Source organism: Urtica dioica, chromosome 7, assembly GCF_054948205.1.
Source record: "Urtica dioica subsp. dioica isolate 48M chromosome 7, U.dioica_male_clone48M_v1_H2, whole genome shotgun sequence".
In the NCBI taxonomy this organism is placed as follows: Eukaryota; Viridiplantae; Streptophyta; class Magnoliopsida; order Rosales; family Urticaceae; genus Urtica; species Urtica dioica.
In genome coordinates, this window is record NC_142762.1 from 47,458,429 (window position 1) to 47,480,908 (window position 22,480).

General features: G+C 37.7%; 5 protein-coding genes across 5 annotated transcripts; 1 reads left to right on the forward strand and 4 right to left on the reverse strand.

Annotated features, from left to right (window-relative positions):
• Positions 1–750: 750 nt before the first annotated feature.
• On the reverse strand, positions 751–3,661 carry LOC149392363 (uncharacterized). The gene is made up of 7 exons (XM_089621144.1): positions 3,201–3,661; positions 2,961–3,103; positions 2,348–2,619; positions 2,099–2,253; positions 1,633–1,895; positions 1,447–1,509; positions 751–1,228 (listed from the first exon to the last, which is right to left on the reverse strand). The coding sequence occupies exons 1-7, from the start codon at positions 3,490–3,492 to the stop codon at positions 983–985; spliced, it is 1,434 nt and encodes a 477-aa protein (XP_089477270.1). The 5' UTR covers positions 3,493–3,661; the 3' UTR covers positions 751–982.
• A 909-nt stretch (positions 3,662–4,570) lies between these two features.
• On the forward strand, positions 4,571–6,773 carry LOC149392364 (uncharacterized). The gene is made up of 6 exons (XM_089620106.1): positions 4,571–4,607; positions 4,679–4,763; positions 4,830–4,968; positions 5,197–5,293; positions 5,428–6,209; positions 6,357–6,773. Exons 1-6 carry the CDS (start codon positions 4,571–4,573, stop codon positions 6,771–6,773), a joined length of 1,557 nt encoding a protein of 518 aa, XP_089476232.1.
• Positions 6,774–11,500: 4,727 nt separating this feature from the next.
• On the reverse strand, positions 11,501–13,279 carry LOC149392365 (Peroxidase superfamily protein). The gene is made up of 4 exons (XM_089619241.1): positions 12,958–13,279; positions 12,676–12,867; positions 12,155–12,320; positions 11,501–12,075 (listed from the first exon to the last, which is right to left on the reverse strand). The coding sequence occupies exons 1-4, from the start codon at positions 13,225–13,227 to the stop codon at positions 11,663–11,665; spliced, it is 1,041 nt and encodes a 346-aa protein (XP_089475367.1). The 5' UTR covers positions 13,228–13,279; the 3' UTR covers positions 11,501–11,662.
• A 799-nt stretch (positions 13,280–14,078) lies between these two features.
• Positions 14,079–17,546, reverse strand: LOC149392366 (GTP-binding protein, HflX). Its single transcript, XM_089618587.1, has 13 exons — positions 17,115–17,546; positions 16,719–16,858; positions 16,498–16,614; positions 16,260–16,374; positions 16,008–16,145; positions 15,709–15,804; positions 15,495–15,608; positions 15,337–15,405; positions 15,167–15,237; positions 14,959–15,052; positions 14,687–14,815; positions 14,478–14,567; positions 14,079–14,391 (listed from the first exon to the last, which is right to left on the reverse strand). Exons 1-13 carry the CDS (start codon positions 17,472–17,474, stop codon positions 14,296–14,298), a joined length of 1,629 nt encoding a protein of 542 aa, XP_089474713.1. The 5' UTR covers positions 17,475–17,546; the 3' UTR covers positions 14,079–14,295.
• Positions 17,547–19,369: 1,823 nt separating this feature from the next.
• Positions 19,370–22,464, reverse strand: LOC149392367 (Mannose-binding lectin superfamily protein). Its single transcript, XM_089620566.1, has 6 exons — positions 21,904–22,464; positions 21,603–21,821; positions 20,978–21,511; positions 20,654–20,884; positions 19,923–20,585; positions 19,370–19,830 (listed from the first exon to the last, which is right to left on the reverse strand). Exons 1-6 carry the CDS (start codon positions 21,904–21,906, stop codon positions 19,558–19,560), a joined length of 1,923 nt encoding a protein of 640 aa, XP_089476692.1. The 5' UTR covers positions 21,907–22,464; the 3' UTR covers positions 19,370–19,557.
• Positions 22,465–22,480: the final 16 nt, after the last annotated feature.

The window sequence follows — 22,480 nt, forward strand, 5'->3', positions numbered from 1 at the left end:
GTATATTGTTACATGTTCAGAGTATATACAGAGTGCATGTGAGTAATTGCTACTGATAACCTAACCGTCTAACTGATTCTTTTCTGACATGGCATTGACTATGCTAACTCAGCGTGGACTATCTCTATCAAACTCCCCTCAAACGAGACGGGAAGTCTTTGACGTGTAGTTTGTCTTTGAGCTTGAGGAAGCGACTGATAGAGAGACTTTGTGAGATTGTTAGCTGTTTGATCAATGGTAGGTACGCATCTGATCTCTAGTTTGCTCTGGAGGACCATGTCACGGACGAAGTGCGTGTCTATTTCAATATGCTTTGTCCGAGCGTGGAACACCAGATTTGTTGCCATAGCTGCTGCGCCGATGTTGTTGCACCAGACAATTGAAACATTAATGAGTGGAAAAGTAATGCTTCAAACCTCTGAACGGAACCATTTGCATTGTATTTCACTTTATGTAGCCATTTATTCCCTATGATATTCTGAGTGGAATAGTGTGGAACCAAAGACTAGGTCTCATTTTTGAGCTAGAGCTTGAAGCTCAAGTTGCTTTAGTCCATTTGGTATAAGCTAAGGCTCTTGAGACTTCTGTAGGACCAGGAACGATTTGAAAGGGATGTTTTGTGGCTGATATGGCTTTTGGTTTGTGAATACCAGACTTAGACCTGGAAAATGATTTTTTCATTGTTTATATTTTTGAATCACGAGTCTAGATCTTTTTGCACAGTTGATCATTTTTGTCATCACTACACTTATGGGACTATTTCAAAACTCTCTTAAGACCGATGAAAGAAGATGGATTAGAAGCTGCTTGAGCTACAATGGAAGTGCTTAAAGGCTTAAGGAGCGGGAAATAATTCCTCTTGAACCCAAATCACTTCAATATGTCATTTATAAAACTATCTTTCTATATACCGAATCACCTGTTGTCTATATGGTACACACAAAGGGAAACAAAAAGAAGAAAAGATTATGCTTTGAATGTACTAATTCTTGGCCTTGCGTAGAACCTGCTTGAAAACCAGCGCGATTCTATGAGACATGTGGTGCTCCAAAAACATATCCTTGACCCTCTCGTATCCAAGCTTTCCCATCCTCATTCTTCTCTCTACTTGTGTTGCCAACTTCACTATGTTCCTAGCAAGTGACGTCACACCTTCTTTACCCCCGGGATGCAAAAATCCCGTTGTCTCGTTCACCACAATCTCCATCGTTCCTCCGGCTGCGGTTCCCTAAAAACACACCAAATAAATAATCAGTCCTTAGTTATGGGGCGGTGGACTTTTTTAGTCCTTTAGATATTAGATAAAATTAGAGTGAATGAAGGCATGAAAGTTGTGTGAATCTGTTGTTGTATTTCCATTTTATCCATCACTTTACTATTTACATGTATGAAATCAATAGTTACACAAGAAAATAAGAGTAAAGGTCTCTGCTGTAAAGGGCATACCAGCACAGGTAGCTGAAAGCCCATCGCCTCTATGGTTATCCTCCCAAAACACTCTCCCCGAGCCTGTATATATGTTTAAGAAAGTTACTAGCTTCAGCGGTTACATTTGCAAGTGAGTTACATTAAAGATTCGAAAATCTAAAATAGAATGGCAGTTCATGAAAATTTAAAACTCCAAACAACTACCTGAGAGTTCTGAACAAGAACATCAATAGCAGCCAGATAAGGAGCTACTGTCAAGGTTTTATTCACAAAGTGTACTCTGTCCTGAATATTATTCTCCGATACGAATTTGCGCAGTTCGGTTTCGAACTTTGTCTGTGCATTCATGTCGCTTCCTACTATGACAGCGTGGAGCGATGGAACCTGCAACTTCTGGTCTTTGATCATTTGCAGACTTTCACGAAACGCGCGGAGAAATAGATCCTGGCCCTTCCCACGTGAAACACCTGCAATCAGAAGAGCATATGTTTAATACTGAAACTAATGTTTCTACAGAACACAATTCTTTCATGCTAATTGTTTTCTACAAAGTCGTGCAAGGAATTTCCTATTTATGATGGCCAACTATTTAACCGATCACAAGGAAATGCAGAACAAGATCACTTCTTTCGGCCAAGGGAAAAAAAATAAAGAAAAGAGGAGACCGTACTGTTTATGATGGCGAAGAGCAGATCATCACTTCGCACTCCTAGGGACTCTCGAACATGCTCACGAAGGACCCTCCTGGATATACTGTCTTCAGCGATTTCCATAAGTTCCTTGCTGTTCCCAAGGTGTACCACATGGGTTTCAGGCATTGTAATCCTTGAGGCCCAAAATTCAAAAAAAGGAGTAGATATCAGGAACATGTCACAGAACTAGAATGGCATATGAAATTATATATCTAAAAAAAGTATACCCTAATCGTTCTCGGGTCCTGTTTTTCCAGTATATTGCAGTTGCATGTGAATCAATCATAGCACCTGCAACAAAAGGGAGGTGCTTAACATACTCCATGTTGAAATAGTGGCCTCGCATTTCATGAATCCACCATAAAACCTTTGGAAGAACGCGAGGAACGTTTTCCTTTAGGACGGAATCGAGCCATTTCCCAGCAACTGCGGTGTTCAGAACGACTAAATCTGCTTTAAGAGCTGTATCAATGGCTTTTTGACCCTTTGCAGAGAAAACCTAGCAGTATCAGATATTTCTGTTTAGAGGACAAATTGAAAATTAAAATTGCATAACTATCTGGTATTACAATGACAAAGTTGAGAAAAAAAAGAGCTTAAATTGACAGTTACCGCGACAAATTTCAACTCCTAAACTTGTTATATCACATGGAAAGCAAGCAATCGGAAATTGAGTACTCAATTATGAAATTCTAAAACATGCGCAAATAACATACGAATATCTCCTGAGGATTGTAGCATTTCAAAATAACTATTTGATTCTTTGCTTTAATTGTCTTACTTCGTGATAGAATACGAAATGGAAATTTTTGGATCTTGAAGAATAAAGTTGGAAATAACCTGTACGCCACGGTGAAGCATCTTTCGCTCCAGACTGTGAACCACCTCATCAGACTCTACTGGTTTCTGGTTCGTGATCCAAACAACCTCCGAACCAACTCCTCTAAGCAGAAACGCCAATTCCATCAATAACAAAGGACCTCCTGGTTTTATTTTTACAGAAATTTGAGGGAAAAATTAGATGAATTCCAATAGATTCCCTAAGAGTAAAAGAAACGATATCAGGTCAAGAAACCGTACCGGAAAGTGAAAGCTCGTGAGAAACCAACAGAATCAGCTTCGACTTCATGAATCCCAAAGGATTCGGTAGTCCGGTCCGTTCATTCGTCTCGGAGCGAAAAGCCTCGGACTCTCTAAGATGTTCACCTCCGACGCTACCACCGGATTTGACGTTGGCACTACACGAATCGAAGGCCGTTCTCATAACGAAAACCATCGCCGTGGAAAGTGAAAACATCGCCATGAAAATCAGAGCCAGCCTCTTCTTCCCCATCCACGCATGGCTAGGCTTAGCCATTCTTCCGAACAACATCGTAATCAGAGATCCGGTCTCGACATTGCTAGAATATTCTGCGAGTTCGGATCTCGGAAGTTAGAGCAGAGAAGTTCAAATCCCAGTTTCGAGTTCACTATTCGGTCAGTATCGAGGTGGTAAGGCTCTAGAGAGAGAAAACAAATCCATATTTATTACACGGGCCTTTATTTTATTTTTGATATAGTCCTGGAATTCTGATTAATTCGGATTAGATTCGGTTTTGAAAGAGCTATTAGTTTAAAATGAAGAGATTAATTCGGACAGAGAAGAGACGTGAGAAAATGAAAAAAAAAAAATTTAAAATAACAAAAAATTGGCTGTATAAGCCACTGAAACTCGTCCAATTTAAAAGTAGCCAACGTTTCGTTAATAATCCGTAAATAGCCTCAGTGATTACGTGGCAACTCATTTAAGAAGAATTTTTTACTCATTTGCCCTTGGTTGACCGATTACGTAATTCTTTTTTAGGCATTTTTTTTAGTTTGAATTTTGAAAAAAACTTCGGCAACTTTTAATTATTCAATAATCAAAATCCCGAATTTATGGAAAACGTGGCTGCAGTTATAATGATATTGGATGCAGTTACTGAAAACGTGGAAGCAATTATTCTGATCACATAATTTGATTACGTGGATGCAGTTAATATGAACGCATCATATTAGGCGATTAGTTTCCAATTTTGATACAAAAAATATCCTTGATATCTGTTAATAATTATTCTTTTTATTGAAAATATATTCAGTTGTTATTTTTGAACGCTAATTCAAATTAATTTGGCCGCCAATAAACGTTCAACTTTTATTTTCCAGGTTTCAACTATTCTGATCGCATAATTTTGATTACGTGGAAGCAGTTAATATGAACGCATCATATTAGGCGATTAGTTTCCAATTTTGATACAAAAAATATCCTGGATATCTGTTAATAATTATTCTTTTTATTGATAATATATTCAGTTGTTATTTGTGAACGCTTATTCAAATTAATTTGGCCGCCAATAGACGTTCAACTTTTATTTTCCAGGTTTCAACGTTTTGAAAAAAAATTTAGTCCCTGAAAATAAATCTCCAAAAGCATGGATGAATGGTCGTCGTTTTCTTTAATCGATTCAGGTATGGGTTTTTTTTATATATTTATGCAGTTTTGATAACTGATTTCTCATGCACGTTTACCCTGTTTTCAGTGAACTTATTTGAGTATCAGTGCAATGAATCGTCGAAAGCAGTTGTCGCAGCTAGTCATGAAGAACCTCCGGCAGATGTTGTTTTGTATGATGAACCGGATTTGAGGAATTTTCCTATGAATTTTGATATTAATGTTAATAACGTATTTAGACGCAAAGATGTTCTTCAAATGGCTATTGGCATGACCGCAGTTCGCAACAATTTTGAATTCAAGGTGTTGAGATCCAGTAAAACGCGTTATAGTATTGGTTGTTCGGATATGCAGTGTGGCTGGAAGTTAAATGCGTCGGTATGCAAGAATTCTGGATTATGGGTCATAAGGTCATATGTTAAAAAACATACTTGTTATGGTAAATCTGTTGTGCACAAGAATAAACATGCATCGTCTGTACTTATTAGCAAATGTGTCAAAGATGATTTTCGTGGCCCATTGGCAAATCAAATTACACCTTCAGGAGTGGCTGAAATTATGAGGACTCGATTTAATGTGGAGGTAACATATTTTCGTGCATGGAAGGGTCGTAAAGAAGCTTTGAGGGATCTTCGTGGTGATTTTGAGGAGTCATATAGTCATTTACCAATAGTTGGTGAAATGATCAAAGAGAAGAATCCAGGTTTTTATTTACAGCTTATTTACTATTAATGTTGTCTGTAAATACTATATACTTTTACGTCTTTGTTTGGTTATTTACTGAACTTGTTGTAAATCAATGACTTATTTACATACTTTTTTTGTTATGTTTTGCAGGGTCTTATACTGTGACCGAGATTGAATCTGATGGGACATTTAGGTATTTCTTTTTGGCATTTGGAGCTTCTGTTCACGGATTTCAATTTTGCCGCCCAGTAATATCTGTTGATGGTACTTTCCTGAAAGGCAAATCTTATGGTACATTACTTTTGGCCACTGCTCTAGATGGTGATAATCACTTGTTTCCATTAGCCTTTAGTATTGTGGATTCCGAGAATGACAAATCTTGGTCTTGGTTTATGAATCATCTTCGAATTGTTTATGGTGTTAGAAAAGACTTGGTATTTGTTTCGGATAGGCACAAGTCAATTTACAAGGCAGTTGGCAATGTATTCCCGGAGGCGAAATTTGCTATATGCATGCAACATCTTTGGTGTAATGTGAAGGCAAAATTTGGTAAAACATACATTCAGCCACTTTTCTATAGATGTGCTAAAGCCTATTCTGTAAGAGAGTTTGAATATTGGCTTAATATACTCTCCAACAACAAAGTAAAAATCAAAAAGTATCTTCTCAAAGCCGATCCAGAGTTGTGGGCTAGGAGCAAGTTTCCGGGGAAGAGGTTCGATGTTATGACCACAAACATCTCTGAGTGTTTGAATGCTGTTTTGCGAGAAGCAAGAGGCTGGCCGGTTGCATGTCTTGTTTTGAGTTATAGAAGTCTAATTCAAAACTGGATCCACAAGAAGAGGGAGCTAATTCCAAAGATGCAATCAGGACTAACAGGAACTGGGTTCAAGATACTATTTGATTCGCAGGAGGCTGCTCGATCTATGAATGTGAGTTACATATTTTTTGAGATTCTGTTAATAACGTATCATTATTTTCAGCTTATTAACAGAATATACTGTTATTTACAATCTATTAACACATTAACAGTTTTAAATCTACAAATGTTGACAATAATTATTTACACGCAACTGCAGGTTAATGCCATTAACGACAACGAATTTGAAGTTGTTGATGGGGCAATTCGTAGAGTTGTTGATGTTTCTATTAGAACTTGCACATGTTGTTATTGGCAGCTTGAAGACTTTCCTTGTTCTCATGCTTGTGCGGCTTTATATAGGAAAAATTTACGTCCTATTGATTTTGTGCCAGCATATTATAGTCAAGAATACTTCGCTGCCACGTATGAGAAAGATGTTTTCCCTATTTCTCATGAAGGCGATTGGGATCTCCCTATAGATGCTCAAGTTATAAAGCCTCCCATTCATAAACGTCAAGCCGGGCGACCAAAAGAGAAGAGGTATCGGTCGAAGCATGAAAAATTCCACCCGTACAATCAAAGATGTGGCAAATGTGGCCAGAATGGTCATAACAAAAGGGGCTGCCTAAGATAGTTGGTTAATGAGTTGTCTTTAATAAAGTCTATTTCTCGCTGTTGATGTTTGCGTTGTTTTTTTATTTTGAATAATTTTATGTTTATTTATTGAAAATTTGATGTTTTATGCATATTGTTAATCTTAAGAACATGAGATTCATTTTCTATTCATGTAACAAAGTTACACACGCACATGTATGTTTTGAATTAGTTGTTATGACATTATTCATTAAATACCTTATTTCTGTACTTCTTATAATCAAATGGACTTAACTTTTAAATTGTAAATTTATGGTAAATAAGATGTACATTAACAGAACTTCACACGTTCTAATACTGTTAATTGCTTGTAAATAATATTCCTATTAACATATTGAAAGGTTAAAATATGGCCGCATTGTAGTCAATACTCAAAATATTCCAATTTAATTTGTAAAAGAGGTTATATCAACGACCTTAACACCAAAATTAGCATCATGCGCTAATTAACATTCATGCAGTAGCCAAAAGTGACATAGTTGCTATGTTTATAAAAAAAACTTAGTTGCAATTCGACTAGAGTTTAGTAAATAACAGATCTCAAATTCCAATATCAAAAGATGGTTGGCTGCTTTCTTCATCTCCCATTTGGCTTGTGTCCTGGCCATCTGGTATTTTGTTAGGACCTCCTTCTTCATTCTTCTTAGCTCTAGATTCGGTGACGTATGGTGAGGTAGTAAACACTGATTTCCTACATGTGCGCTTTGGACGTTGTGTGACAGGCTGTGGATTTGGCAACGTCCTTCCTATCTTTTTTTGCTTTTCATCATCGGTGACCTTGTTAACTACCTGTTAATTTACAAATAATCACAATATGATAAATTAACCACTATTAATTTCCCAATTTTTAACATTTTGTTAGAACATTATAAGTTACCTGCGGGTTGTGTGCAACATTTTGGGTTTTGATATCTTCGGTCACCAATGGAGGTGGCTGATTTGTCGTTGACATTGTATGCTTTGGAATTGGTTGGCCATTCTTTCTCAAGCGCTTGTAAACTTGCTTGTTTACAACTTCTTGCTTGGCCACACTCTCTTGAACAACCTGTGGATGGTGTTCAAATTCGTAGTTGTTAGGAATGCTATTCAACACATCATTTACGGTAAAAACCCAATCATCTTGTAGCTTCTGCAAATCATCCTGTTAGAAGTCATTGTTAGTCTTAATCTAATTGCAACATATTACAAAGTTATATTTATTTGCCGTACCGGACTATAACGTGCTACCTTTTCCATTCCAAGTAGTGGTGAAATATCCTACCATAAAATATTAGTAAACAACCTGTTAGTAAATTACAGGACATTTTTGTAAGTTCAATTAAATTAATTTTGTACCATAGACACAGTATCAGGAATTTTTGGCTCCACTTTTGAAGCTCTTTTTCGTAGCATCTGTAAATAAGTTGTAAATTAGTATACCATTAACAATATATTATGGCCAACAAAAATTCTATATACTATGTACTTAGCATGCACGCTAACAAATGCTTTATGACAATAATATGCTCAGTGACAACCATGTTCGTTAGGGTCACTTGAGTTGGCTTTGGTTTTGCTACATTCCTAACTTCCGGTACCTGTAAATTGATAAATACATATGATATTAGTAACATGTTAACATATGTAAATAGTATAGAGTACCTCTGTTGTTGTTGGGATTTCCACAGGTGTGGTCACTTTGGGTTGATTGGTAGGTGGTGTATCCTGTTAGACATAATGGTAGAGTCGGTTAAACACATATTTCAGTGTTATGTTGTTACTTATTTAAACGCAATGGCTATACTGTACCTGAACATTAATTGGAGTTTGATTTGGAATTTCAGTTGTCTTAGTAGGTGGTGCTCCACTTGAGACCTGTAAATGATTGTTATTTTTTTGTTAATTGGATAAATAAATCAAATTTACTACCTGTTCTTGTTTGGGTTGTTGTCGTGTTGTTTCATTGTAATCTTTCCGGATGTACACTTGAAATACATCCAATAAGGCGTCGTACTTTTCATGCGCCTCTTCGACACGTTTCTTCAGCATTTCTATTGTTTCGAGAGCGTATTCCAACTTCATATGAACATCATCTGAGGAGTTCATTGTTGTATCACTTTCCAAACCATTAGAACTGCTAGCCACTCCTTTTCCTTTTTCAACAGATTTTGGGGAAGTCACGGGACTAACAACGTCTACTCGTTCTATGTACCCAGCTGCATGTTCTTCTTCAGTAGCATCTACTAGATTAATGCGCAGCTACAACAAAGACAACAATTATTTACAAGCAATTATTAACATATTCAAAGAAGAACTTAGAGATAAGTAATTTGATTTCAAATACCGATTCATTGTCGAAGATATATTGTTGAAGTTCGTCGTACTCTGGGCTGTAATTGAAATTCCATTTGAGGAGGCGAGGTATGGACATTTCTTTTGTACGAGTGGCATATCCTTGGGCTTCAAACTCTGGAATGACCTCATATGCCCAAGCAATTAACGGATGTAGGAAGCCTTCTATATTGAATCCTGTTTTCTCAGCAGCATAGTTTTTGGATTTCTTTAGGGAATGGCATAGAGCGTTGAAGCTAACCGTGCCCCACGGATAACTTTTGAATAATTCCGTGTCAATGGCCATTTTTAAGTGGTCATCGGGAATTTTAGCTTGCCGTTCCCTAGGCAGAATCATTGTCTCTAGAATGGCCAGGTTAATAAGTGCCACTCGTTCTTCGTCCGTACCTCCAAATTTGCCGCTGAGAATTCCAAGTAAGAATTGTGCACGCTGTGTTCCTGTCACCTTGAAGTACTCATCCTTCAAAGGATTATCGGAGCGTAGCTTGTCGTGTATACGTGGCACGCGTTCGCAATTCAGTCCTGTAAATCACAGTCCTTAAACTGTAAATAACTCGGCAATTTACAAATCATTTTTGATATTCTCAGCAAGTAGTAAGTTTGACATTTACCTGATATTATCTCAAAGTCATAGATATTGAAAACCAATATGTTTCCACATACATTGAAATGAAGTTCATCAACATTCCTGGACTCTACTTGACTGAGCACGAGTAAATGAGCCAGTTTTTTGGGATATACATGGCCTTTAAGGTGTTGAAGATGAGCAAATGGCCCACGACTGAACAGCTCCTGTTGATATTCTGTTTCTAGGAGTGGCATGAGGGTTTCAATGATGTTGAAAGATGAATGAACTATGATTCGTTGTTTTAAATCCCAGTTCTTCCTTTCTACTATCATGTCCCCAATCTGCACACAAATAGAATTAACAAACTTATTTACACGACGCTGTTATTTACAACCTTAATATCATCCCCATCTTTAACAATTTTTTACACTACTTCATAGTATATATCTGCTATACTTTAGTATTTACATTCAGCCCAATATTATATGTATTTACAACCACAAATTAGTAACCATTTACATTCAGCCCAATATCATTTCGTTTTATTTTTCAAATTAAAATCAAGCGGTCAGTACTCTAAAATTTATTCTGACTTTAAACTTATGTTTTGAATTATTTAAGTTTATTAACATTATGGACAATGAAAATAAAAGTTCGGACAAAAAAACTTACCCTTGTTGCATTTGTTTTTCCCCGACTTGATTTAATCCCCTTTTCTTGATTCTCTGCAAGTTGTTTTTTTTTTCTTTGAGGGGGATTTCTTCGCCATTGTTCTATATCACAGCGATTTTGTGTGAAACCAAAGAAAAAAGGGAAAACACAATTATCAATCCTAGCGATTTTGAAAAATCAGTCGATTTCATATACATGCAACGCCACATATATAAAAAAGATCGAAACAAATTTTATTTTCCTTTATTTACTAACCTCTGTTCGTTCTTCTTCGTCATCGATGTTTCCCTCTTCTGGTTACGATTTCGATTTTGTAAATAAGTGTGTTGACTCTTATTTTTTGGTTCAAATTCGTGCGGTTTCTTCGTCGCTATATTTTGGGGTTTTTTTTCTTTTTGAAAAAATATTTTGAGCAGTTGCGTGTGGAGATTTAGCCGCGTCGTATCTCATAAATGCTCCTCGATTTACGCATGCATTAATATCCGAATATTAGTGTTGATTCTGATTAATGACCCGCATATTAGTGGGCGGGAAAATGTGAGGGTATAATCGGCCAACATTAGTTGTAAATAAATCCTTGCGGCTATTTACCACCTATTTACAAAACGTTGGCTAAAATTAAATTGGCCATTTTCGTGAGGCTATTTGGCTTAATTACCCTTAAAATAAAGTATATTAGTTTCGAAAGGCATTTTTGTTAAAAAAATATGGCAAAAATCTATATTTGTTGTCAACGAACTACTGCTAGTTACGAGGTCTATAAAATAAATTTTTCTTTCTCAATAATGCCCCTTCAAACACTATACACTCTTCTCTCTCTCTCTAGCGGAATTGTTACAAAGATGGGATTCAATGATAAAGCAAAGCAACGAAATAATATTTGAGCGAAAAAAAAAGCAACGAAATAATAGAGAAAATGAGAAACATCAAGCAAAGCCCAATTTTTTTTGTTAGAAAACTTGAGATGATATGCATATCACTTTGACTTTATAGGTTGACCGGTGAGTTTTTGGATTATTCAACACAAACAAAAAAATTTGATCACTTCAAAAACAGCTTGTAAATCACAATTACTAGTTATTTTTGTCAAGCCTAATATATCTTTCCTTGTGCAATAAATTTTCAGAACTAAAGATATCAACAAGAAGGATTATACTTTAGCACAACTCTTTTCATTCATTAGTACTAAATAAACACACAATGATAAACGAAAGACGCTAGATATCCAACAAAGCAAACTAACAAACATTTCATACTCTTTTTTTTGTCGTTTCTTCTAACACACGCATATCCGTTACTTAATTAACCATGCGACAATTCTTCCTAACTTCACCCCTGAACCCAATCAAAGGCTTAATGTTTCCCATCTTGACCATAGACTTGGCAAAGTGCTGAAAGAAGAGACTCTCATCCTCAGCAAAGGCTTTAACAAGCTCGGCAATGTTCGCATCGTTGCCGCTCAAAAGCACTTGGTCGGAATTCAGAAGCCCTTTGCTCCACAAAATGAGCTTGAAGTAAGTATTGTCGAATCTCGCCGGAGAAGCGAAATCCAATGGAGAAATGTTGTTGTCGCCGCCGGAGCTAGGGCACACGGATTTGAGGCCGTAGTAATAAGTCCGGTCTAGTGTTGAGTCGGGTCGGTTGTTTCCGTTTTGGTTGTAAAGCCTCTGCTTGAATGTCGTACATCTCGCCACGCCGATTGTGTGACCTCCTGTGAATTTGTGCCATACATTACTCGGATCAATTACACATCAATAAAAAAAAATGAGTGTTTTTTATTTGAGTTTGACCTGAGAGCGCGACAAGGTCAACTCTATCGAGGCCTTGGCGGTTGAAGAACGCGACGAGGTTTTGGACTGTGGAGTTTGGAGGAGGAATGAGGGTGTTTGATCCGCTTAGACTCGCCGTTCTCGAGTCCCTTCTGCCAAGTGGCAGCTCCCAATTGGGTCCACCACTCTGTTACATTTTTTTTTTTACCAAATCATAAAAAATAAAAAAAAATTGATGAATCTTACTTGGTAAGTTATGTACAGATCAATTATTTTGCTAGCATGTTTGGCCTAAGTGTATTAAGGTCTAATATTTTGGTCCCTAGATGATATTATATGCAACAAGGATCGTTAAAATCACATTATATTTTTTTTGGATATAATTTCCCCAAGATGCCGAATCTCGATTTATAAGTTATTCACTACCGCTAAATTATTTCTTAGCAGTTTTGGCCTAAGTTTAATGAGATTTTATGTTTTGGTCCCTGGACAGATTTTTTTATGCAACAAGGACCCTTAATTTTTTTTATTGAATATTTTACCAAGACAGTTGAGGTACGGGCAGCGAGAGCGACGATATCGGCGCACGAGACAGTGTGTGGACAAGCCTCTTCCAGCTTGGCTTTGATCTCGTCGATCACTTCGAATCCCCTAAGCGAATTTCTATTCGGTACCGACCTCTTCTCGCTCGCGATCGACGCGCTATCGTCTAGTAGCACCGACGCGTCGCACCCCTTATTTAATTATTCGTCACAATACATTAGTAAATAATAAAAAATAATAAAAAATTGAAGTGAATGAAAGGAATAGTTATAGTAGTAAACCTGAACAAAACAGTCATGGAAGTGAAGCCTGAGAAGCGAGGCTGCCATTCTCGGCTCATTCGCAATGACTTTCTTCAAAACGGAGTCCACAATCTCTTCGAGCTGAGGGCACGTGGACTGGTAGTATCCGGGGAAAAGACCGTAGTACCCTCCGGATATCCCTCCACTGCCTCCCCACCCGAAGTTGAAGCCGGGGTTAGCGTGGGAAGCTAGGACATTTATGGCCATGACGGCCATGATAACCACACTCGCTGACCTTGATAAGCCCATGTTTTGATGTTGCTTTTGGATGATGATGATGATGAGAGTAGGATTGAGATTGGTCAATTTGGTTGTGGAATTTATAGAGCTCTCTTTCTCTCTCAGTGTATTTGGATCAAAGAGATGTCGAAATCAACCACTTCTAACAACTACTCTCAACTCAAACAGCACGTAACATGGGTTACGACGATTACACTTTAAGACCGTGTCAATTTTTATAATCTGTTTGTATGTACTTTTTGACTTTGCTATATAATGCCAGTGTTTCTGGTTTTACCTGCTCCAAGCAATTTAGATTTGTATTTTCTGAATATAAATTCATATAAAGTGAATGATATTTTCAGTGTATGTAATATATGTGTGTAATGCACTACTAGCTTAATGCAATTATTGGAGTTGGTATATATTACCGTAACAGATCAACCCCAAGGTTCCAGCTAAAGATATTTGTGCTATTCAACTTTCTAAAAATAAATGGAAATCAACGCGTATGAATATTATTATTATTATTTTGCATCGAACGTTATTGTTTGCTTACAAATATTATTACTATATATGAGTATGTAAAAGAACGCGGAAAAATGGACCGCGTCTTTTGCTATTGTAACTTGTAACAGAAGTTGATATAGAACTACACAACAAAACAAACACATGCACATTCTGTGACTGTGAGCTCTCGTACTACTTTGGTTTGGTCACGTGAACTCAACGGAATTTTTATCTTTATTTTAGACCCAAGTCTTCAATTATATTGTTGTTTTTAGAATGGCTTCTACTATCGAGCACATATTACAATTCCAATTTGCATGTCTAACGACGGTTAATTTTTTAATCCCACGCTCTTAGTTTCCAAAGCTGTTAAAACTTAAAACAGTTTTTTCAGTATTTAAACAATTGTTTTTTCCCCAATATTAAGTATAATTATAAATTTGTGTCTTTAGAATTATTCCTTGTTACAAGGATGTCACAAGTCACAACGTATGTACAAGAGCAGACTTCTCTTCTCTAACGAGGTTCTGATTTAAGAACCCTTTTTTTTTCGAGGACTTGTAACTAAGGGGATGAAAAATCCGGCGATCATGTGGTGATACAAAGCTGTCTCATGGGAGTGAGAAGCCTCGCGAACCGAAGAGGCACGTGTGCCTTGATCAACGTTCCTTTCTCCGTGTACTCCTGCAATATTTTAACGCAAGAAACAGAGGTCGAATTAGGACCTTAACGAGAAAAGAAAAAGAAAAAGACGTGATTCGACGACTTACAGTTCGTTCAACCATTCCAACTTTGTGCACAGTACTCAAGAGCTCTCCTTTATCGAAAGGGATTAAGGCTTCGACCCATACCATGGTATCCTGTTTCCGTAAATAATAAGATAACCATCGCTAGTTACACGATTATATGCTTTTAACGATATCAACATTTGAAGAGAGAGAGAGAGAGAGAGAGAGAGAGAGAGAGAGAGAGAGAGTACCTTCAATCTATTCTGAATTGCGTTGCAGAACTCAAGCAAGCCATCGGCGTTCAGAGCGGATATACAAACAACATCGTCTCTTGTTTCAGCTTCCAACCTCATCTTTTCGGGATGGGCAACTTTATCAATCTACACTAGTAGAACTCATACTTTATGAATAAATCAGAAAAATTTATTGGGGTTTCACTTCCCAGTATAAAACGAGGTTGCTTCAGATTCCGTCAAGAAAATCTGCCTATCAGTAACATAAGTCACATTTTAATTTGCTGTACCTTGTTCCAAACAATCAACTTTGGAATCGATGAGACATCGAGCTCGGCAAGAACTTTCTCCACCGCAGCCATCTGTTGCTGGGCTAGAGGATGACTGAAGTTTAAAAAATAGAAAAATATACATAAACAAAATAAGTCCCAGAACTTGTATAGTTGCTCCAAATTATACTTTTGAAAAAAATATATATATATATATATTCACTCATACCTGATGTCAACCACATGCACCAGCAATGCGGATTCCGATATCTCTTCCAATGTTGCTCTAAAAGCAGCAACCTGTGAAATGAAATAAAATAAAATAAAAAGGAAATAGATGAACAATGGTGAAAAAATATGATAATTACAGGGTTATTCATAAGCCAAAAAGCCTCTCACCAGGGTAGTTGGAAGCTTCTGAATGAAACCAACTGTATCTGTGAGAAGAAACTCTTTCCCATTCTTCATCTGAATTACAGCAAGTGAGCAACAGCAATATTTAACTATGAATTTTACCCACAAGAAACCAAAGAGAAGTTTTCTATATTGAAGCTGACCTGAACTCTTCTGGTGGTAGGGTCAAGTGTAGCAAATAATTGATCCTCGGCGAGTACATTAGCTCCGGTCAATTGATTAAGAAGCGTGCTTTTTCCAGCGTTTGTGTAGCCAACCTGTAGTGTTGACCAAAAGTCAGACTTTTAGTGAACAGCATCAACAAAAACAACATGTATAATGGTCTCCAAAAATCCATAAACCTGTGAACTTACTAACCAAAGACACCACAGGAACGGGGACAGAAGAGCGTCGATTTCTGTACTGGTTTCTATGTTTTCTAACAGATTCCAGCTCCTTCTTGATAACACCAATCTAAAGATGAAAAAAAAAATCATGTTTTAAGCACATAAGCTCAATCTTTGACGGTAGAAAAGAAGGCTAAAAGCCTGAACCCAAACTAATTCCTTCCCCAAATGATTATTTTGAGCTTATATTCAGCTCTTAATAATACTAATTCTGAGCCTATCAGAAGAATATACCCAGAACCACATTAATGAAACTGAGTGCTTGCTTACTTGAGTTCGCAAGATACGCTTGTCCACTTCAATTTGTTTCTCTCCCATACCTTTCACTTGCCCTCCGGCCTGGCGTTCAAGATGACTCCACATTTTCGTCAATCGAGGTAACTGATACTCCATTTGCGCTAACGCGACCTTGAAAAATCATGTTGTCCCATTAATATACCAGCATAACAACACGGAACAAAAACAGGATCAATTAAATGAAAAATGACAGAGTCGTTAAAAAAAATATATATTTCGTGTTACCTGCAAAGATGCTTCGTGCGTTGCTGCCCTCTGGTTAAAGATATCAAGGATAAGGGAAGTTCGATCACAAACTCTCACATCTCCACCAAAAGCCTTTTCCAAATTGCGCAGTTGCCTGAAAGAAAAAAAAACACTTAGTTTAACATCGCTTTCTCACAAAACCAATGGGTATAGCTCATATACAAAACATATATGATATTCATGTTAAGGATTAGGGTTTTTTTTTCTTTTCTTTTACCCTGCAGAAAGCTCATCGTCGAATATTACGGTTTCAACATCCAATGCGTGTATAGCGCTCTTGATTTCCGATACTTTTCCAGATCCAATGTACGTCCTTGAGTTTCGAGAACTTAATCTGCATAGCATATCAGCAACATTTCAATACAATGACCCAAAACGCGATGTAATAATGAACCAGTGTCATATGTCATTAGTAAATAGATAAATAAAGTCACTTGCTTTTGATATGTTGAGCCAACGACCATAAGTCCGGCGGTGTCTGCTAACTGGGCCAACTCTTTAAGCGATTCCTCTATCCCAAATGAGTTCTCACTGCCTTTGATCTCGACACCCACAAGGTACGTTTTTTCTTCAAAAATCTGAAACACAATAGTTATGTTAGAGAAACTACACAAAAGCTCAAATTCACATAATTAAATGATAAATGGAAGCAGAAATCATATGTAAGTTCAATACAAAATCGTTGAAGAAAAAAAAGAGTGCTTCCATTCTATCCTTACCGAGCTAAGCCTCAAACCCTAAATTCACCGAAGTTACATTATCTGTAATCCGAAATTCACATTCCTTAGCGGGGACAAAATTGGAATCTCTTTTTAAAAAAAAATGGAAACGAACCTCCTTTCCATTTCTGAGCTTAAACCTATCGTCGGAAGCCTCGTCGGTGTCAGTCTTCTTCCTATCCCTAATCGACAAGCTAGGCACTTTATCCTCAAACACGGCTTCGACGGCGGAGAAATCGTCGGAAATGTCATCGGCGTCTTCTCCGAGCACATCAATCGGGGCCTCGACCTCCGGCGAGACGAAGAGATCGCCGCCCTGTTGCAGGACTCCGGCGGCGAAGATTCTGGGCGAGGGTTTGGGGTGGAGAACTCGATTGTTAGGGTTCGAAGGAGTCCATGGAAAGCAGAGGTGGTGGTGAGTTATGATTGGTGAGGAAGGAGAAGCTAGAGAGCAACAGAAGCGTAAGCTCATCATTGTTTGTGTTCGTTATTTCTGGATATTGTCTGACTTTCTCATTATTCTTCCTAACACCTGGCGCGAAAAATATAAAATATCTGAAGATTTCTTTTTCTACACAATCCCATATGATGTCGTTTTCTCGGAAGGTTAGTCAATACGACTTATAGGTCATTGAGTTTTTTTTTTTTACTCAACAATGTCATTGAAAAAAAATTATATTTTCCAAATTTTTATCATTTTGAGCAAAAGTTCGATTTTGTGACTCATGAACCATATGCTTTAAAATTCGTATTTGTAATTATGAAATTGGGTTTTGGAGGAAATTATCCTCATTTTTTGTTGTTGTAAAGTAGAGGGTTTTATGTCCCGTATTAAGTATTAAGTGTAGTGTCTAAGAGTCTAACTATTAAATTATGGGTAATTTAGCAAAATAGCCAAATCAAACTTTTAACGTTGCTAAATAGCCAAGGTTTTGTAAATATTAAGTAAATAGCCAGATATCATTTAAGACACTTCTACATTTACTAAAAAGCCCAGACATTTCCCGCCCATAAGCACACGGTTTACTTAATAATAATAAAAAAAGAGGTAACGTGTAAACGAGAATAAAAAAAGTAATAACTGCAAATTAATTACCGATTATCTCTCCACCAATATTCAATCTGCCATTAAAAAAAAATCTATGTTAATGTATCTTTGCGTAGTAAAATATAATCATGTTTCAGTGTTAATGTATGGGAAAAACTATTGTGAATGCGTTTAGAATTTTGGGTGTTTGGATGTTAGAATGAAAAAATAGGTGTTGACATATTTTGCAGTAAATCTGAGTAAATATTGGGCAGTTTAAATTTTTGTCGTGTGTAAATATTTATTTACACATATTTACACCGAGTATGTCAATCCTTGGATTTTACAACAATGTATGGTTGTTAATATCTGTAGTAAATGTGTGTAAATATTAAGTACTATTATATTTGATTATCTGGAAGTGTTTATTTACGCATATTTACTGCATAAATTGTCATAACCTTAACTTATTTACATATATTTAAATAATAAACGATACAATATATTCCTGGCCGAAAATATCAGAAATAATCTATAAAAAGAAACAAATAAATTACAACTTCCACGTCCATTTAGTTCATAAAATAAAGGGAATCATAAATTGACTAAATCATGTTCACACTTATATCAGGAAAACAATTCAAAAAATTTCGGGAAAAAATTTAAACCGAAAATTCAAATATGTAATTCAAAATTCAAACGCACATGGGCAATTTTCGGAAATAAAAAAACCTATTATTGGGTCACATCATCGGCATGGCTATTTACTTAGTATTTACAAAACCTTAGCTAAATAGCAAATCATAAGGTTTGATTTGGCTATTTTGCTAATTTTTTGATTAAATTATACATCAATCCACTTCTTAGTCACTTGTTTCGGTTGTATCTAGCTGAAAGAGGTCGTTTATAAAATAACTATTATTCCACACAAACGAGTATTTAGACAATTCTTTTTTAAAAAGTGAGCGATACCACGAAAAATTTATTAATAGCCTTCGAGGAAAACCATACATCATTATTTTAGACAAATTTACATATATTTTTATTCAGGGTAGTGGGTATAAATACACCAGTTTCAATCTTTTGTCAAAATAAGGTCAGCGAAATTATCTGACATACGGATATGTCAAAATTTATTAATATCGATCAAATTGTTTAGTTCTACAAAATACTTTGTCTATAGTTTTTCAAATTACAGTTACTGAATTTTTTTGAGAGTCCATATTCTTGCGATGGGCATGAAAAAAATAGGTATAAAAATTTCCTCTCTATCGAGTAATTCAATTGTTATTTATCTTCTCAGGGAACTTGAAAGCCTGAGCATCAATTATAAACTTAAGGCAAGGTTTATTGAGTAAAAAGGGGAATTATATCCAAATTTGGGGGCATGAATTGAAACAAAACAAGTAAATAAAAAACACAAATATATATATATATATATATATATAAAACTCAAGCACAACACGGAGACAAGCATTCATTATGGTTGATTTAGTAACCAATCAACTCTTATTTGAAGATGGAAGTTTATTCAGAACATCTTGAAGCGAGAGGGCTTAGAGTGTCTCTGATTTCCGAGCCAGTGTTGCATGTGGACGCCAATGGCGTCCAAGTACAAGCTACTCCTCCCATGGAACCCAACCACTTTCCCCTCCGTCGTCGTCGACGTGAAAAACGTTCCGATCTCATCCCCGTACGGACCGTACTTTCCACGGCTCGTGTAAAAAGTCAACGACCTTATCACCTTCCCGTTATGATATCCACACACGCAGCTCAGAACCTCATTCGGAAACTCCAACTTTATCTGATACAAAAACAACCAAAAAAACAAAATCATCAATAAAAAAAAAATAAAACTTGTCACAAAAAAAAAAAAAAAACTTGTCATAAATATACCCTGTGACACGTGTTTCCGGAGTTGCCGCCGTGTTTGACTGACCAGACAGACTGTCCGTTCCGGTCGTACTCGATCTGGGCCGAGCAAAGAGCCTCGTCCGATCTGGTCAAGTAGATTTGCTTGATCCCCGAGAACACTCCGTCGTCCCAGGACCGCCCTCCTTCCCCGCCCCACGGGCCCGCCCCGCAAGGGCTCGGCTCTTTCACAACTCCGAAAGCGACAGTCTCTTCGGCCGGGCCCACTTTCGTGGCTAAAAACCTGTTATTGGGCGGCCAATGAGCGTGATCGACCTCGGAAACTACTGCCAGCTGATTTTGTTGGCGATGATCGTGCCCCGAAGAAGCCGGGACGACGAGCTCTTTGAGGTTGGAAGAATCGGGTTTCGGTGTGGCTGACGATGAAACTACTCCTCCGACTTTACCTTCTAGAACGTGAACTCCGAGAGCGTCTAGGAACAAGCCTCTTCTCCCGTGGAAACCGACGATTTTCCCTTCCTTCGCTTTGGTCGTAAAAGGGGTTCCTTGTTCGTCCCCCAAAGGGCCGTGCTTTCCTTTCGTGGTGTGGAAAGTCAAGGACTTTATCACATTGGGACCCATTTTCATGGCGGGGCTGAACGTCCCGGTTATGTGAGTCAGGACTTCGTTCGGATGATCGAAAATCACCTGCAACATTGCGCGTGTTATATAGAAAGACTATATCATTCTAATGCGCTAGTGTAGATTCAAACTACCTTGTCGGTTTTAAAACCCCCAGTTCCACCGAGCTTCGCACCCCAAACGGATTCGCCGTTTCGGTCGTAGAGAACTCTTATGTATACGATTTCGAGATTACGAGATACGTTGATCTGTTTTATTCCGTTGTAAGATCCATCGTCGAATATAGACCCGCCTGTGCCGCCCCATGGCCCGCATTTTATCGCTCCTTCAACCATTGATGGTGCGTTATTTGCTCTAGGCTTTATCTGAAGGGAAGGAAAGAAGAAGAAAAAAATATCAAATTCACTACTTCTAAATAAAAAATAGAGCAGCATGGAAATAAGGTTTTGATTCACAACCTTGTTTTTAGAAGCTTTGTTCCCGACTTTGCTCGATTCTTGATCAATGTCGGAACTAGCCTCGGACTCTGATAAAGAAAACTGCTTGGAGATCTTGCTAGGCAAAGGTCTACTATTTTCCTTGGGGCTAAAGTCATCTGATCTCTGCCTCACGGCGAGAACTATGTCGTAGCTTTGGCCGAGACTCCCTTGTATCACCGAAAACCCGTTATGAGTGGTCTGAGAAGCGGTATTCACCGCATAGTTCTGCGCTTGATACAAAGGTCTGATGTGATCGCTCTGTTTCTGCTCGATTGGCTTCAGGTGAACCCCGATCGCGTCGAGATACCAGCCGGCCACCCCGTGAAACCCCACGATCTTGACACCTGTCATTGGGAACGAAAAAGCCGTCCCTTCTTCGACGCCGAACGGGCCATACGTTCTCTTATTGCTCTTCAGTGTCAGAGATCGCACCAACTGCGGACCCCACTCGTTCAGCTTGCCATAGTAGCCATTGATCGAGGTCAAATACTCATCTGGGCAACCAAGCTTCACCTGTGAAAATTATATCGGAACACGATTTAAATCAAGCTAGCTTTATAAACCAAACGCAGATCATTTCATAGATTTTAGCCGTTGGACTTACAGTGTTGGTTTTGTACCCTCCGCGGCCGCCGTGCTTACTGGACCAATACGAAGAGCCGTTTTGTTCATATTCGGTCTGAATGGAATCGATGGAAGTTCCGTGATTAATCACAACTTGCCTCATGGCTGAGTTGACTCCATCGTCGAACAACATCCCATCTTGGCCTCCCCATGGACCAGCTGATATCGCCTTCTTTGCCAATTCCTCGACAAAACCATTCTGTAGAATCACAGTAATACAGCAACAACTAAAGTGATTATCGGTGATTCCTAATTGGAAAGTAAAATTTACGCCAACTTACCATTTTTGGAAGAGACAGAAAGTGCGAAGCAGGCTGAAGAAAGTCAGAAACTGCAACAAGTTCTTTAGAATTTTCTTGTTGGAGATATCAGTGAGCTGAGAGGCATGAGCTTTATGGCCACTAAAAGAGTATTCCATTATGGTATGAGTTAATATAATATTGTCAGTATTTGGGCATGTGCAATTCTGTGTTGCACTATCAAGGGCAAGGGTTGAATACAGAATCAGATCCTTTCAGGGAAAAGAAAAGGGAACTTTATTTTTGTTCCTTTGTAGCTTAGATTGAAAGCATTTCTGAAGATAGGAGAATTTTTTAGGATACCATTATGGTCTTTTTCCCCCTCTTTGATGGCGCTATTTGTGGGGAAAAAAAATAGGTAAAGACAAGATCTTTATTCTTGTTTTTGAAGATCATAAGAATTCGTGTACAGAAAAAAGTGCTTTCATGATTAAAGGTTTAGCTTTAATTTCCAGCGATAATGTCCGCGCATCTTTCTGAGCATATTCAACATTTACACAAAATCCTTGACAGATTTTCGGAGAAATCTTGACAATTGTCACCCCACCACAGCGCCTTA